The 15351-nt window shown below is 24.7% G+C and overlaps 1 protein-coding gene across 2 annotated transcripts in view; it reads right to left on the reverse strand.

The window, feature by feature from the left end:
• Positions 1–15351, reverse strand: part of LOC112593230 (GTP-binding protein REM 1-like) — a 104666-nt gene that overhangs the window by 20391 nt on the left and 68924 nt on the right. For both annotated transcript variants that reach the window (XM_025337587.1, XM_025337586.1), the window contains exons 3-4: positions 4268–4566; positions 992–1137 (exon numbers count right to left, since the gene is read on the reverse strand). In XM_025337587.1, the coding sequence (XP_025193372.1) occupies positions 992–1137; positions 4268–4566 (445 nt within the window). The remainder of the gene's footprint in view (positions 1–991; positions 1138–4267; positions 4567–15351) is intronic.

Raw genomic sequence — 15351 nt, forward strand, 5'->3', positions numbered from 1 at the left:
GAATTGGTAACTATAGCAACACAAGTTAGGGCAGACTAGTGGTCACGACCAGAATATTAGTTATTCTGCGTAATACGTACAGAAACACAAGACTCAAGTAATTATAGAAGTATGCGAATTTCGCTTTAAACTTCAAATTATATGTGATAGTTATAATAATGTAACCGTATTACTTATTATACTCGAGAAATAATTAAAAAATGTATAATAGAAAATGCAATATGTTTTAAGATGAAACGTAAGCGAGCTTGTGTTTTTCTTGTTGAAAGAAATAGACAAACCAATAAATGATAATAAATAATATATGACATTTAAATAAATGTAATTATTTTATGTGACAAAATTATATCGTATTATTTTTATTATGTATCAGTGTTTATTCAATTTAAGCTTATAATTATTTTATTTTATTCATAAAATTGTAGAAGCCGTAGCATATTGTATTTAAAATATTATAATTTGTGATAGAAAAAATGCCAGTAAAAAATTTCTATTCTTTTTTTTCATGATTTATTAATATTTATTGTACATTAAATACAATTGTAGTTCAATAAAAACTCGTTTTAATATTTCATAATCCTTTGAATATTAAATCATAATTGTTAGTTTGATTTTAAATTGAATACTATATTTGATTTATCCAAGCCATTTAATACATTTTAGCTAGTGTAAAAATATAAATGTAATGCAATTTATTAATATGCATAGGTCGTGATAATGTAAAATATATAATATTGATTAAGCTACTTGTTAGTATACCCACTTTAAATATTTTAATCATGAAAATCTAAAATATATATAATATTTTGTATTTAAATACTTTAGTGATTACTAGATTATATAATATTATAATACTCTAACCTAATACATCAACAATAGAAATATTTTTAGATTGTTTTATATAGAATATATTTTCCTTAGGTGAATATGTAGATAACCAACCACTTTTCATCGCGAAACTATACCTCGAGACATTACCGAAATTACTTACCTATAGAAGTATCGTATACGCATATGTAATCTGATGTTGAAAACTGCACAGATATCGTGGTCTTTCCGACACCCGGGGCCCCTAGCAACGCCACCTTGTACGATTCTACAGTGTCGTTGGCTTTGAATTTGTTTGTCAACGCCGTACTGAAATATAAAATAAAATTATTGGATCGAAACGTAAAAGCAGAACTGGAAGAGTTCTTGAGAGAATTTTTTATAATAATTTAAACGCATTTGAAAATCACAAGTTGTCAACGTTTATTTTTGAGTTATTTACACATCACACGAGTGAGATATTTATTTTTCGTAGAATAAGATATATGATATTTCAATATTTTAAACAAAATAGAATACGAGTATAATACATAGTTTATTGAAGTAAATTTAGACATTTTCGTGTATAATGACATTCAATCACGAATCACAATATCGGTAATAACGATATTATTGTATTGTGATTGTCGTCTTTAACGTTATAGATAATTTTGATAAATCGATATTTCGAGAGTACCCGTGTTTATTATTATATGGCTTATTGAATATTAAAATTCGGAATACTGTACTGTGTACCAAAATTAGGTTTTCTGAGATACACGTAGTTGAACCACTTAATATGTTGTTAATATAAAATAAAATTCTAAAAAACACTAATTGTAATGCGTTTGTTTCGTGTTATTTGATTTTGATAACTGGTGAATACATTTTTTTTTATATTTAAATTTTTAGATTATAATCGTTTATCTAAACAAGTGATTTTCAACCGATGTGTCACGGCACACCAGTGTGCCGCGATAAATCTATAAATGGAGTTAATTTTGTATATATATATATTATATATAAAAATATATGCTTCACGTATTATATGATTTGGTGTGCCGCAAAAATATTGTTGCTACATTGTTAAGAAGGTTGAAAACCACTGATCTATTCATATATTGTCTAATGAAAATTATAAAAGTATGGAATATTGATTTCTAAAAGTCTAGTTGAAAAATCCAACACAAAAACTATTTGAAAATCTTGATCTCCTCAGAATATAACTTTTATATTTAAAAACTATCACCATGAATTAAAAAAAAAATATATTATCAGTTGAATACTATAAACCATGGGGTCAACGTCAATACCAGATATATGGCTAATAATTTTACATTAGACCAGCCTACAAAAACTAGATGCCGAAAAGTATTCTATTTTATTAAGACTCAGAAATTCAAATTAATGCTTAGTGGTGTGGTCAATATGCCGCTTTCTCACTTCAAAAAAAAATTTAAAAAAATTTCCACTGGCTCCAATATGAATATGACATTATGATAATGTGACTAAAATTAAATATATGTAATATACTAAATAACATTTGTAACTTATACCTATTTAAAATTATTATGTTTTTATGTATTTATATTCATTAAGATTACTTGTAAACTGAGATAACCCTGGTCTTCCATACGAGTTTTTCTTAATGAGGCTTAGTAAGTTTTTTTATATTAATTTTAGTAAAAAAAAAAAAATAAAATAAATTTTAAATTATGGTATTACAATTATATTATACAAAGTTAATATTTTAGAATGATTGTGTTGGAAGTTTTGTACGATATGCAAATGTGAAATGCTTCGATTAATTATTAATTAATGTGAAAGCTTTTTAGGCTTGGCGATTAAATTTAATTACCTGTAATCATAGGTGTACACAGACATTGTTCACAGGTGCTGCATTCTTTCCCATGTTTTATTAATCACTCTAACTACTCATTAAAAATGTGTGCTTATTTTCTAAGTGACTTTTAAAAAAAAAATAGTTATGTACTTATTTTAAAAGTTAATTTTTTTTAAAGATCATTATATTTTTTTATTTATTTTAAATTACAACAAAAAAAAATAAAAATAACAATAATAATAATTTCCACAAATTATAATATATTTTTAGGGGGTTTTGGTTAGGGGCTATTATAATATGCAATTAATGTTATTTTTAAAGATGAAATTAAGATCACGTGTACATTACTACACCACTACTATGTAAGTTTATATCTATAGAAACTACTGTCAAATTCACTTATTACGATCTTCAAGGGACCAAGAGAATCTGATCATTATAACCGAACTTCGTTATATCCGGATTATAAAATATAACAACACATAAGATATAAAACCAACCAAATACATTGCTTGGAATCGTTTTACCCGGAATATCGTTGTAAACGGCATTGTTATAAGCGAATTCGACTGTAGTTGGAATTTAACTTTTAATAATTATAATATGGCCTGATAATTTATTGTAATATAAATTTAGATGGTAATTATGTAACAAATATGTTTAGTCTTAATAATTAATTTTAATATTACAATTAAAATGGTGCACCAATATGTTATTACTTATTAGATAATATAATATGTTGGCGAAGTATTATAATTAAAACTAACTAACCGACTTTATGAATAGAGAAAAAACACAAAATTATGAAAATATAATATAAAAATACATGTCACATCGTACATAAATAACACAAATTTACTTTTTTATTATTTTACTATTTTTTTTAGTTATTTACTATTTTGATATAAAATAATATAAAGTTATATATTAAAAGGATTACTCAGCAGTAATACTTTAGGCATGATAAATAAGTAATATGCAGGTAAGTTAAACCAATGTATACTTAAATATAATATCCTTAAAATCAAAGGAACAAAAGATAGGTAAGTGGTTATTGTTTTGCTGTACATTTGGTGATGAGTGAGTAACATAGTATAGTGTTAAATATATCATTACATTCGAAAAATGATTCTGAAGAAGACAATCTGTTAGATTGTATTACCGTGTATATTTCATAAAATTTTTGATATAGTCGAAAATATTGCTCTTACTTTATTATTAATATTTAATTATTTTAATAATAAATATATATTTATAAAATACTATATTAATGTTATTCAATTTTAAATCAATATCAGACACAATAGTAAGTACACAACGATAAAATAATAAAAATATAATTAAATACGCATAATGAATTCGTGATTTATATTCAAAATTTGTTTTTGAATTTATATCACAAACGTAAAGAATGTATATGATAAATTTATAAATTTATCAATAATAATGTTTCGATGAAAAATATAGATGAAAAATTTTAAATTAATATTTGTTACATTATAAAAATTCTTGGAAATCATTGGGTATTTTATAATAGTAAAATTATTTACTAACATCATTGATCGATTTACGATTACGTTTAATCACGAAAAAACAACCCAATATGAGTTTAATTACCTGGGCTTTCGGAATCTGGAGAATTCCGTGCAGACCGTGTGCGAGGTAGCGGCAGCGGCGGCGGCGGCGGCGGAGGAGGAACCATTTGCGTTTTGCTGGTGCAACGGCGTACCGGAAACGGATGCGGGGCAACTTTCACGCTTCCCGACCGGTTGATGATGTCGAGTAGACGACGATGGCGAGGCATATCGTACGAAGTCACCTAAGTTGCAAACGCCACTAGCAGTAATCGAGAAGCTCCGTAGGCGATACTCTTCTAACACTGGGCCATCAGGTCTAGGCACATTCCCGAAACTCGGCTATTAGAAACAGATTGAAAAAAAATCTTTGTTATTTTCTAGTAGTGGGGTCATTTTGCTATTTTTTTTTTAATTGCTCATGTTGAATCGTGATCCATATATAAGTTCTCTACAGTAGTAATCAGATATCCCTATTTCCAAATTGTGGTTTAAATTTATCCTTTTATATTTTTCAATTGCTCATAAATAAAAATAACATTAAGTGTAATCACAAATAATTTCAATTTAAATCTATCAGTTTTAAAATAGTGTGATACATCAATTTTATTCATAATGGTGGTAAACTTGTGATTATGGTCAATTTGTTTTTGCGATTTCGTTAAACTACATTTTATTCAATACATTTTTTTGATTTTTATTACACATGCAAACATTTTTTAACGTGTAAATATTATAATGCACTTATTTCAAAAGAAAGGAAAAAAAATGTTTAATACTTAATTTAGTAATTAAAATCGAAAATGAAATTGTGCTAATGCATGTTCTGATATTCTATACAATATCATATATTGCGACGTAAGCTTAAGAATATATATATATATAGCAACACATAATAGAATGAAAACAAATGAACTGTAATATAGTATACACGAGAGGGAAGATTTGGTACGTCCAATACTTAATAATATACGTCATCATAGGATTGTATACGATGGCTGACTACAATGCATATCATAACTTATACATTTATATGTGATAAAATGTGTTTCACATATAGGGATAATGCAACTCATCTCTATAGACATGAAAAACGCAACTAAACAAAAGTTTTAACTAGATAATCAACTGTATAAGTTGCAAATGACGATGATATTGAAGCATGGGATGCGATGCAATGTCCAATCAGGTGACAGGAACGTGATCATCTCACGTAAGCATGTACCATGAGAACAAGACGACCTGCGTTATTTGATCATCGGGGACTTTTTTACCAAAGAGTGAGAAGTAGAATATACGTGTATTATATAAACAGAAAGGCGGGAAATCGCCTATACTTAAACAGTTAAACGTGATATATTTAAAGATAATGAGAGAACCTTAACTTCTTTCAGAAATTATTTAATAACTATTTTGGACCAGAAAAAATGTCAAGCTAAATCATATTTTTTGAATATAGATAAATAACGAATCAAATATTACTTTTTTAACTTAGAAAATGTATAACTAAATTATATCTTCTTAGCCCAGAATAATTTGAGTAAGTGTAATATGTTGCGTGCCAATATCAGATCCAGACTCAGGGTGCTATTTAAATGAAATTTACAACTCTTAAGAACAATAATGTGTTTATTGCGTATAAATAAAGTACATGTAACTGATACAAAAAGTGGCTGAGTGTTGTGAAGGTGCTCAGGTCTTTGTGGCTCTGGTACATCTGCTGTTTCTGGTATCTGGGCTCCCTTATATATGAAAAAGCTTCTTGTTATTGTAGTCCATAGCCTTGATTTCCATATATATCCTTGGAGTTGTTTTGATACTTGTTTTTGGTAAAAACAATATCCAGGATGCAATCTGATTCTAATTGCCAACACGTGCCAATGCAATGTGTTGTTGCATATGGTAACCTTAATAATGCATTTCACTCGACCTCGGCACGCGTAATGCACTATTGCGATGTTTGTTATGTTGTTGTTGAGAAGTAGATAATTACATCCGAAAATAAATTATGATCCTAATGCAACGAGATTCATAATAATAATATGTATCTACTATCTTGTGTTATGATCTGTAAGAATATGTTTACTCCCCAACACTTGTCATGGTCATGCTAATACTTATATTAGCAATAATATATATTATATTATATATACTTATATTTAACGATATATCTCGTAGCCCATAAAAAATAAATACCACTCAAAATATTTTCGATTATATTTTAAAAGGTGATTTATACTACTTTTAGATTTAAATTTTTTTACAATTACAAGTTACATAATTTTTTAATGGTTGTTAGTATGCCAGAACTTCCACATACTACAATAAATTGGAATTTTATTGAATAATTTCTGATTTATTAAATTTTAAGTGTTAATAAGTGCGCATTTGTATCAATTTTTCGATTTTTTGTGGTAGTTTTTTAGTGTCGTTCTAGTATCGTTGTTGAAATCGATGTACAAATTTAAGGGATCACCGAGCCATATATTACGTATATTAAGTCTAAACTAAATAACAAAAACTTAATGTAAAAAAACACGTATTATAAAAGTATTTAACTGGTAGTCACGGTTTTAGGAAGTCTTGCGAGTGTTAGTCAGAAGAGCTGAGTCACAGAAAAAAAAAATTACTAATAAATATAATATTATAGTTATGACGATAGTGATTTAAAATTCATTATAGTGACGTTACGAATATTAATATTTCATTTTATTCTAAGCTAAGAGAATTAATATTGATGTTTTGTCTATATTGTATAATTATTACATTTTTGATCTGATTTGAGGGAAGGGAAGAGGGCTAATTTTCAACTAAAGGCTTAACTTCACTCTATTTGCGTCAACATCGTCAAGACCCTGGCTTTATACTCTGATGCTTCAAGAATGAAGTTGTAGCACTGATTGTAGTATGTCATACATTTTAAAATGTAATAAAATATATTCTGTACTCGCATAGTTAATTTTTGTTATTTGTCAGGATTCACTTATCAGTATATAATAAATAATAATGTGAACGAAGGATCGAGAGCGTTCGCATAATAAGCTCGAAATTATAGAAATACATTATAAATCTTGAGTTTTAATTTTAGAATAATTCACACTTCATAGCCTCATAGGTTCACTGCCTTTTTGTTAATTCTTAACTAATACCGTTCTTCATTAATCATAATACTATACATTTTTTTATTTATATATTTTAAACGTAACTTTTGATGACCTTAATCGTTGTCTGATGAGTCTATGCCACACTGAGTAAAAATAATATGAGATTTACTGATCTAGGTATGGTGTGGCGACATTCCACGAGTGTGGGTGTTCACTGATGACTGTGCTAATTATCGCGGAGTCTTCTCCACTGTTATATTTCTATTCGTGTCGCACACTCTTACCAAACACGCATCGCTCTTTATTATATATACCACGATGCGGGCTGGAAAATCTTGTCAGCAGTTGGTCTCACTCATCATTCCTTATCCTTGCACTCATTATATTAATAGTGATCTACATAGGGAACAATGTACTATGTCGATAGACGGCAGTAGTTACTTTATAATTCACTGAATTTCATAAGCTAATAAGCTATGTCTAAATTTTAGAGAGGTAGAATTCATGATCTTTTATGCATGTATTTATATACTTAATTATAGCTGAGAAAGACCAAGCACTATCAGAACCAATACCAATCAATTATTAATTATTAACATTAATAAAATAATATATACAATTATAAAGTAGGAATCTATTATTATGGATTATTGCTGTTTATTTCACTGTATTCACGTATTGTAATGTATGTGTATACTTAAATTTTTCATGATATTTTTGTAAATATCAAGTTAACTTTAGTGAAATAGTCATTTTTTGCGCTATCCGTTTTATATGTTTTATCTGATTTTTTAAATTTAATTTTTTACCTTAAAAATGTGTTATAATATAATCGCAAATATTGGATTATATGACATTGTATACTATTATACAATACAATAACAACAAATATAATTATTTATAAATTATTATAAAATAAAACAAAAAAGATTTTATTTCACTTTATTTTTTAACTAAATGTATACATCAGAGATAGCGAACCTTGTTTGGGACGTTTGAGTCAAGTGTCAAATTTTTCAAATCAAGGTTTTGAAAATTTTTCACATGCCCAAAGGAAATTCTATTTTCTAAGGATAAAAATACAATTACATAATAAATATAGAAATAATATAGTAATATAATACATTTTACAAAGGAATATTATAATTTGTTTCTTTGAATTTTTATAACCAACATTTTATAAATAACGATCATTTTTCATAATTTTAATTTTTCACGTGCCATGAAATTTAACCAATGTGCCGTCTCTGACACGCGTGCCGTAGGTTTGCCACCTTTGGTATACATGATTATGATGAATTTCAGTTCATAAAATAAAAACAAAGAAAAATTATATTACTGTGAATACAAGTAATAATAATGAGGAAATAATTGATAATATTAAACAATATTGATAATAAGTTATTTTAAATTTTATAAAAAAACAAAAACAGTTTGTAGCATAAAAAAAGTTGTATTAATTCATTTTTATTTGTTGAAATTATTCATGAAAAATTTATTTTCATCTAAGTAAAATACGTTTTAAATCACATTTTGACGAAATGTATATTTTTTACAATTTTGTAGAAGTTGAAGTTTATACTCTGGAAGTCGTCTATGTATTACTCATTTTATAATTCTGATATTTAACTGAGTTAATTAATATGTGATAAAAACTGTTACGACAAAGTTTTATTTAAACTTAACTTAGCTATTTTAGATTTTGAATGGAGCAATATGCATGTTAACTATTTTTTCAGTTGTGCGAGTATCGTAATATTACTATCTCATTTTTTTCCTGACCCCTATTACGAATCCCTTTAAATGTTTAATACTATTTTTTTTTTTTAATCTAAAATAAAAATGTTAGACTGGTCTATCCTTATTATAATGTATACAGAGAAAAAATAATAATTAAAAAAATAATGAAGATTTTGTGATCCACTATAATATGTAACAAATATTTTTAATTCGTGTTTAGCCACATATGTATTAAAAAGTATAAAGCTTTTCTAGTCTGTACTCAATTATATCTCTTTATATTATGTTTGTAGTTTATTCAATCATTTTTTTCTAATTGATATTTTTTAAAAATTATGATTTTAGAAAATTATTATTTTATGATGAGTCCATAATTACTAATGTGTATAATATTTTTTAATTTATTTTAAATCAAAATAACTATATATATATTTTAATAATTCGATTTGAATAATTTATATAGTTAATAAATATAAATCTTATAGTAGTTGAATTACTAGTTATGATGAAGTATTAGAATACTAATTTATGTTTCAAACCTTTAAACTTATAAGTTAATTCAGGATAATTTCGTAGATAAGTGTATCAATAATTGGGGATAATACGAGAAAATACAAGGTGAAACAATGTGTATAAATGTGTATAATACCTAAGTATAAGTATAAATTAGTTATCTTGTTGTGCTTTGTTTTAGGAATATAAGTTATGATTAAAAAAAACTGGAAAACCGGGGATATTTTTGAAAAATTGGTAAATTTTGTTAAAATACAAAAAAAAATATTTTTTGAAAAAACATAATACATATATATATATAATATACCTAAAAGTATTAGCTTAAAAATTAAAATAATAATTTTGTTTTTCTAACTTCATAGTATAATGATGCAATCAAAATTCAATGTTAGCCATTAATTTTGAAACCGTTTATTGCAATTTAAAATTACATCATAATAAAGTTCAATTTATTTTAAAAATAGTTTAATTTTTAATATTTGAAGAGCATTACTGGACACTTCCTTCATTCAAGCCGCCAAGCCCTATAAATTGAGTTATATTTATTATTTATTGGACTTTTTCACACAGATTTTAAATATTAGTTTTAAAAAATAAATAAATAAAATACTGTTTTGTTTCTTTGTCTATTTTTTATAAATTTATTTTCCAAAGACTTCAAGTCTTTATGGCAATTCAAATTGTATATAATATACATATATAATTTTTTTCATATTTTCTGGAGTTCTGGAGAAAAAAAAATTTCATTATATAATATTACCATAGTACAGGCAGTTAATAGACATAATTTAAAACCCACATTTTATATTTACAGCTGCTGTAAATCAAGTAAAGTTATTCTGTGTAATGTAGAAATATCTGTAATATATATAAATGAATGTTTCTTTGTCTGTCTATTTGTCTTGTATATAGTCAGAAACTTAAAAACTAGTGGACCGTTTTTAATAAAAGTTTCAATAGATTTCTTGAAATTTAGAGCGTGTTTTTAGCTTATTTACCAACACCTAAAGGCTGTTAAAAGGTGGCTTACACGTGAATTTTGTTTTGGCTCAGAGAAATAGAATATATTTTTTTAATAATTTATAAGGTTCCCATTGGTTATAGATTATATTACAATTAAAGTTTGGAGAGAAAATATGGTATATAAAATTAAAAGAAGAAAAATATAAGAAAATAAATTGTTACACGAGCTTTATGGGCAAAACAGGGTTTTTTATGAAACTACGAAACATTGTTTTAAAAACAAATGATTTATTTTCTAATATAATAAAAAAATTATACACAAATAACGAGCTTAATGCATACTAAATAATTAAAAAATATGTAAATAATTATTTAGTACATAAATAAAATTAGGTAAATTAATTGGTAGTACAATTTATTTCAAAACTGTACACGAGCGACCGTGAAATTCAGCTTGTATATTATATATTATTTTGTTCGGATATATTTATTTTGTTTTATGAAAAAACGTACTCACTACCCTTTTAAACATTTCTATTTTTACAATTTAAATTACTAAAACAAACACTTGTATTCATTAAATTAAGTACAAATATCATAAAACACTATAGGTATTGTATATAGTATAAGCTAATGCTTACATTTTTGCCTAATGTAAAATTAATCGAAAATATAATATATTTTAACTTATAATTTATTTATATATTTATTTTATTGTATTGATTGTAACTATTATAAAAAATATTTTCATTTAAATACTCAAAATCAATAAAAAATATGCGCAAGTATAAAATGCAGTTTTATTGTACAAAAAACAGTATTGAAGCTAAAATTGTATTTGAATAAAATGAAAGAAATGCAACATAATATTATAATATATCCGTAATAATTAGTAAGTTCAAAAAATTAGAATAAATTTATTGAAAGCGTGTTGATGCTCTTATCGCATAAAATCTTAACATTTCGTTTCTGTTAAGATTATTAATTGTTGTAAGTTATTTTTATTATTTAAAATAGGTTAACCGAGATATTTGTATATATCTGGTGGATGATCTAAAGAAACACATCTTGTGTTCAAACAGTACCGAAAGTACGATATTAGTGAATAATTAGAGATTAAACGAAAACCGTTTACATAAGAACTTGGAAATAAAACTTGTTGTTAACATTCTGATGGTAATTCATTTACAAGAAGCCATTATACGACCGGTATATCATTGTGGCAAGTTCACGTAAATATTTTAAAAGGCCCGTGTTGAAGTTTATTATAGAAGCCCATTAACGAGACACGCTACATTATTGTACTTAAACAAATGGAAACTTAGTGAATTGTTTTTTGTTTTTTTTTTTCTATTTTTTTTTTCTGTTTATTTTCTTAGATTGCATACTTGTCATTTCCAGTAGCCTCGAGATAAGTTGTGGGACATAAAAAAATTTTTAATTTAATTTAATATTTTCCAAAAATAGTTATTTGCTGACACAAAATATAATGAATTAATCAATATATTTTTTTTTTTTGACTAAGTTGGTGTGCCAATTGAGTGCTTTGAATAAGAAGTGTTAAGAAGTGAATATTTGGATGGAAAACTATATTATATTTAAGATCACAGTGATTCAAATAATAAAATAAAATATAACTTTATTTAATTATACAATTTATAAAGATTCATAGTCATCATAGAAAAAAATTTTAAATATCATAATATAAAAAATAATCACCGTGTTGAAAAAGTTTATCAGTGCTTATGTAGAAAGCACAAAAATTATAAAATCTTTGTAAAACTACGTATTTATTAATTAAAGATAATTATCCGTAATCGTGAACTTGTTAATTTCTTTTTAAGTTTAGGAAAAATAGTCTGAGTATTTTTGAACAATAGAAAATACTAGAAAAGAATGCTTGTAAAACAAAGACGCAATGTTAAATTTGAATTAAAAATCTAAAGCATATAAATTTCTGAAATTATGAATCTAGTTTTTTTTTTTTTTTATATATATACAACTGAAACAGAGACTGTGACTGAAAACATTATAAATCAATATTTATATTTTTACTTCATAAGTATATAACTGAACGATAAAATATAATATATTTTTAATATAGTTTTTATTTTGCAAATTTGGTTGTCTAATTCTGTAGAATCAACGAAGTATAAATAATCGTCGATCAATTCTTAGCTAATTATTTCGAATAGTTTGGTACTTGTATGTTATATTATTTTTGTTCCTTCATTAAATAATAAGCATCAAGTTAGTATAATATGCTTTACTGTTTATTCTAGTCTCCACAATGTACAATTTGTGGCTTCATTGTTTTTATACAGACAAATAACACCTTGTTACATTGCTACGTAGTGTTAAAATAATAACAAATTTAAGCAGATGAATTCATTTTCGCAAAGCTTATAAAATACATTAGTTATTCATTTATTCATTTAAAATTATGCGTCGTGCTCACACTTCAAAGAAAAATGCATATGATAATCGTTAATGTATAATTATTTATCTGTTATTCATAGAAATATTGTTGAGTAAAAATAATGTAATTTTTGAATGATTTGATCATTTTATTCTCAAATTATAGATAAAAATTTTTAGACGAACTAGTCAGAAATATTCTCAATAGGTTATCACTTACTTTTTTTATATATTTTTTTTAGGAATTAAAATTTTCAGATACTTAATTAGTTTTTATTCGATGCTATGTGAGATTTATTTTGTTTTATCCTAAGAAAAAAAATTATATCTGAATAAATAACAAAATGGCTATAGACGTATAAAAAAAAATACGAATACAAATTATCAAATTATCTATGAAAGTATTTGTTATGTTACTTTTAAATTGAGAATGTTTGTAGATTTTTAGTTTAGTTATTATTACGGTATATATAATATTAATTTCTACTTTAAAATATAGTATGTATAATGCAGTAACAATTACTTAATATTATGAAATGAAAATTTTTGTTATGCATTTAATAATAAATGTTTAACTAACACTGAACATTTAAGGAATTAATCATGTTATTTAATTATATTTGGTTCAGTTGATTCACTTAAATACATACTTATAGGTGTTACATTTTATTTGTATTTAGTGTAGATACGTTCGTGTTTACCCAAGGTCGATTTATTATTTATTCTTGAAAATTCTTTTATACCTGGACATTTTTTAAAATTCCACTGAAATATAATTTTTAGACATAGCAACTATACATATTCTTAATTTAATATCCAAGTATATTTTTTCTAACTAGTTTTGTTTTGGACATTAATTTGTGATGTTATTATGACATACTTACCTGCTAGTCAATATTTCTTTTATTTTTAAAATTAATTAATTATATATATATATATATATATATATATTTTTTTTTTTAAATTATATTTCGATCAATACTATGTGGGAAATTCTTTGTAACCTTTAATAAACGTAACACCATTTATTACGTTTATTTTAAAACAAATTATTACAATTAAGTTTGGTTTGTTTGCAATAAGTTATTTTTGTAATTCAAAATGTCTGTCAGTTTACGTAAAATAAAAATTGTGACTTTTTGTAAGTTTATATCCATATATATATATATATATATATATATATATAAGCTATAACTAAGGGAACTAAATAAATATTAGCCTTCAATACACGTTTTATCTCCCTATTCCTGAAATTTTAACCAATAGTCTGCGAAAAAAAACAACAACTTTAAAGTGTTCAATGTATATAATAGGTAATAATTATTTTGAATGGCGTGTATAATATAATATATTAAGATTGTGTTTATTATAATATGACTATTTGTTATTCCAGTTGTCTTTAAAATAGTCGTAATGACATTTAACAATATAAAATATGATAAACTTTTTTTTGTCTATAAAATTTTAGTTCTATATCGTATTTAAAGTGTTAACCTTGTCACAAAATAGATTTAATAATCGTATTAACCACCTACTAAATATAGAGAGCGAATAAAAATGTAAGATTAATGATAATAGTATTTTAGGAGTATTCATTTCTAAAGTTTTAAATACAGACGTAGATGTATATAATTATTACATACTTAAATATATTATATAATATGCTTATTGCTTATTACAGACAAAAAAAAAAAAAATATAATTAATAAGTACTAAAATAGGTAATATGGTTTTATGAGAGGAATTGGTAGATTTGAAACATAAATAGCTATTAAATATGTGAATTAAGTTTTAATAAATATTCATTAAATTATATGTTTTTGAAAATTTCATTAAAAAATATGTCTTTTTAAATGATTTATTTGAAATAATATAGGTTTTGTGAATTTTTTACAATATTATTATTTGTATCAAAAAAAAAAAAAAAACAGAAAAAAAGTACTTAAAAGTGTGCTTGCATATACTAATTTATTTTAAGCTTATAAATAATACATGTGTTAATTTTATATATTATTTTCTATTCAGACATTTATTTTGAAAGTTAACAATAACTTCTATGACGACGGAAATTCTATATTTTGATTAAACTGCTAACATATACTCGTATAATGAATTAAAATTTTTTACTGTTCAGTTCAATTTGAATGCTGTGTCCATCCAATTATATTGGATCAGAATAAGACTGCATCTCAAGATGCTATCAACAAACTAAAAAATAATATATCAATGATAATAAATATTCCATGATAATTTTAACAGTCAAGTCCAGATAACTTAAACCTTTGTATATTCAATAATACTATTTTTAAGTAAATATTATAATTTGTATCAATGATTAACTATATTTTTAAGGTTCTTAATCATTACACTAAATTTTTTAGATATATCA

This window comes from Melanaphis sacchari, unplaced genomic scaffold (genome assembly GCF_002803265.2).
Source record: "Melanaphis sacchari strain LSU unplaced genomic scaffold, SCAv2.0 Contig1_pilon_pilon, whole genome shotgun sequence".
In the NCBI taxonomy this organism is placed as follows: domain Eukaryota; kingdom Metazoa; phylum Arthropoda; class Insecta; order Hemiptera; family Aphididae; genus Melanaphis; species Melanaphis sacchari.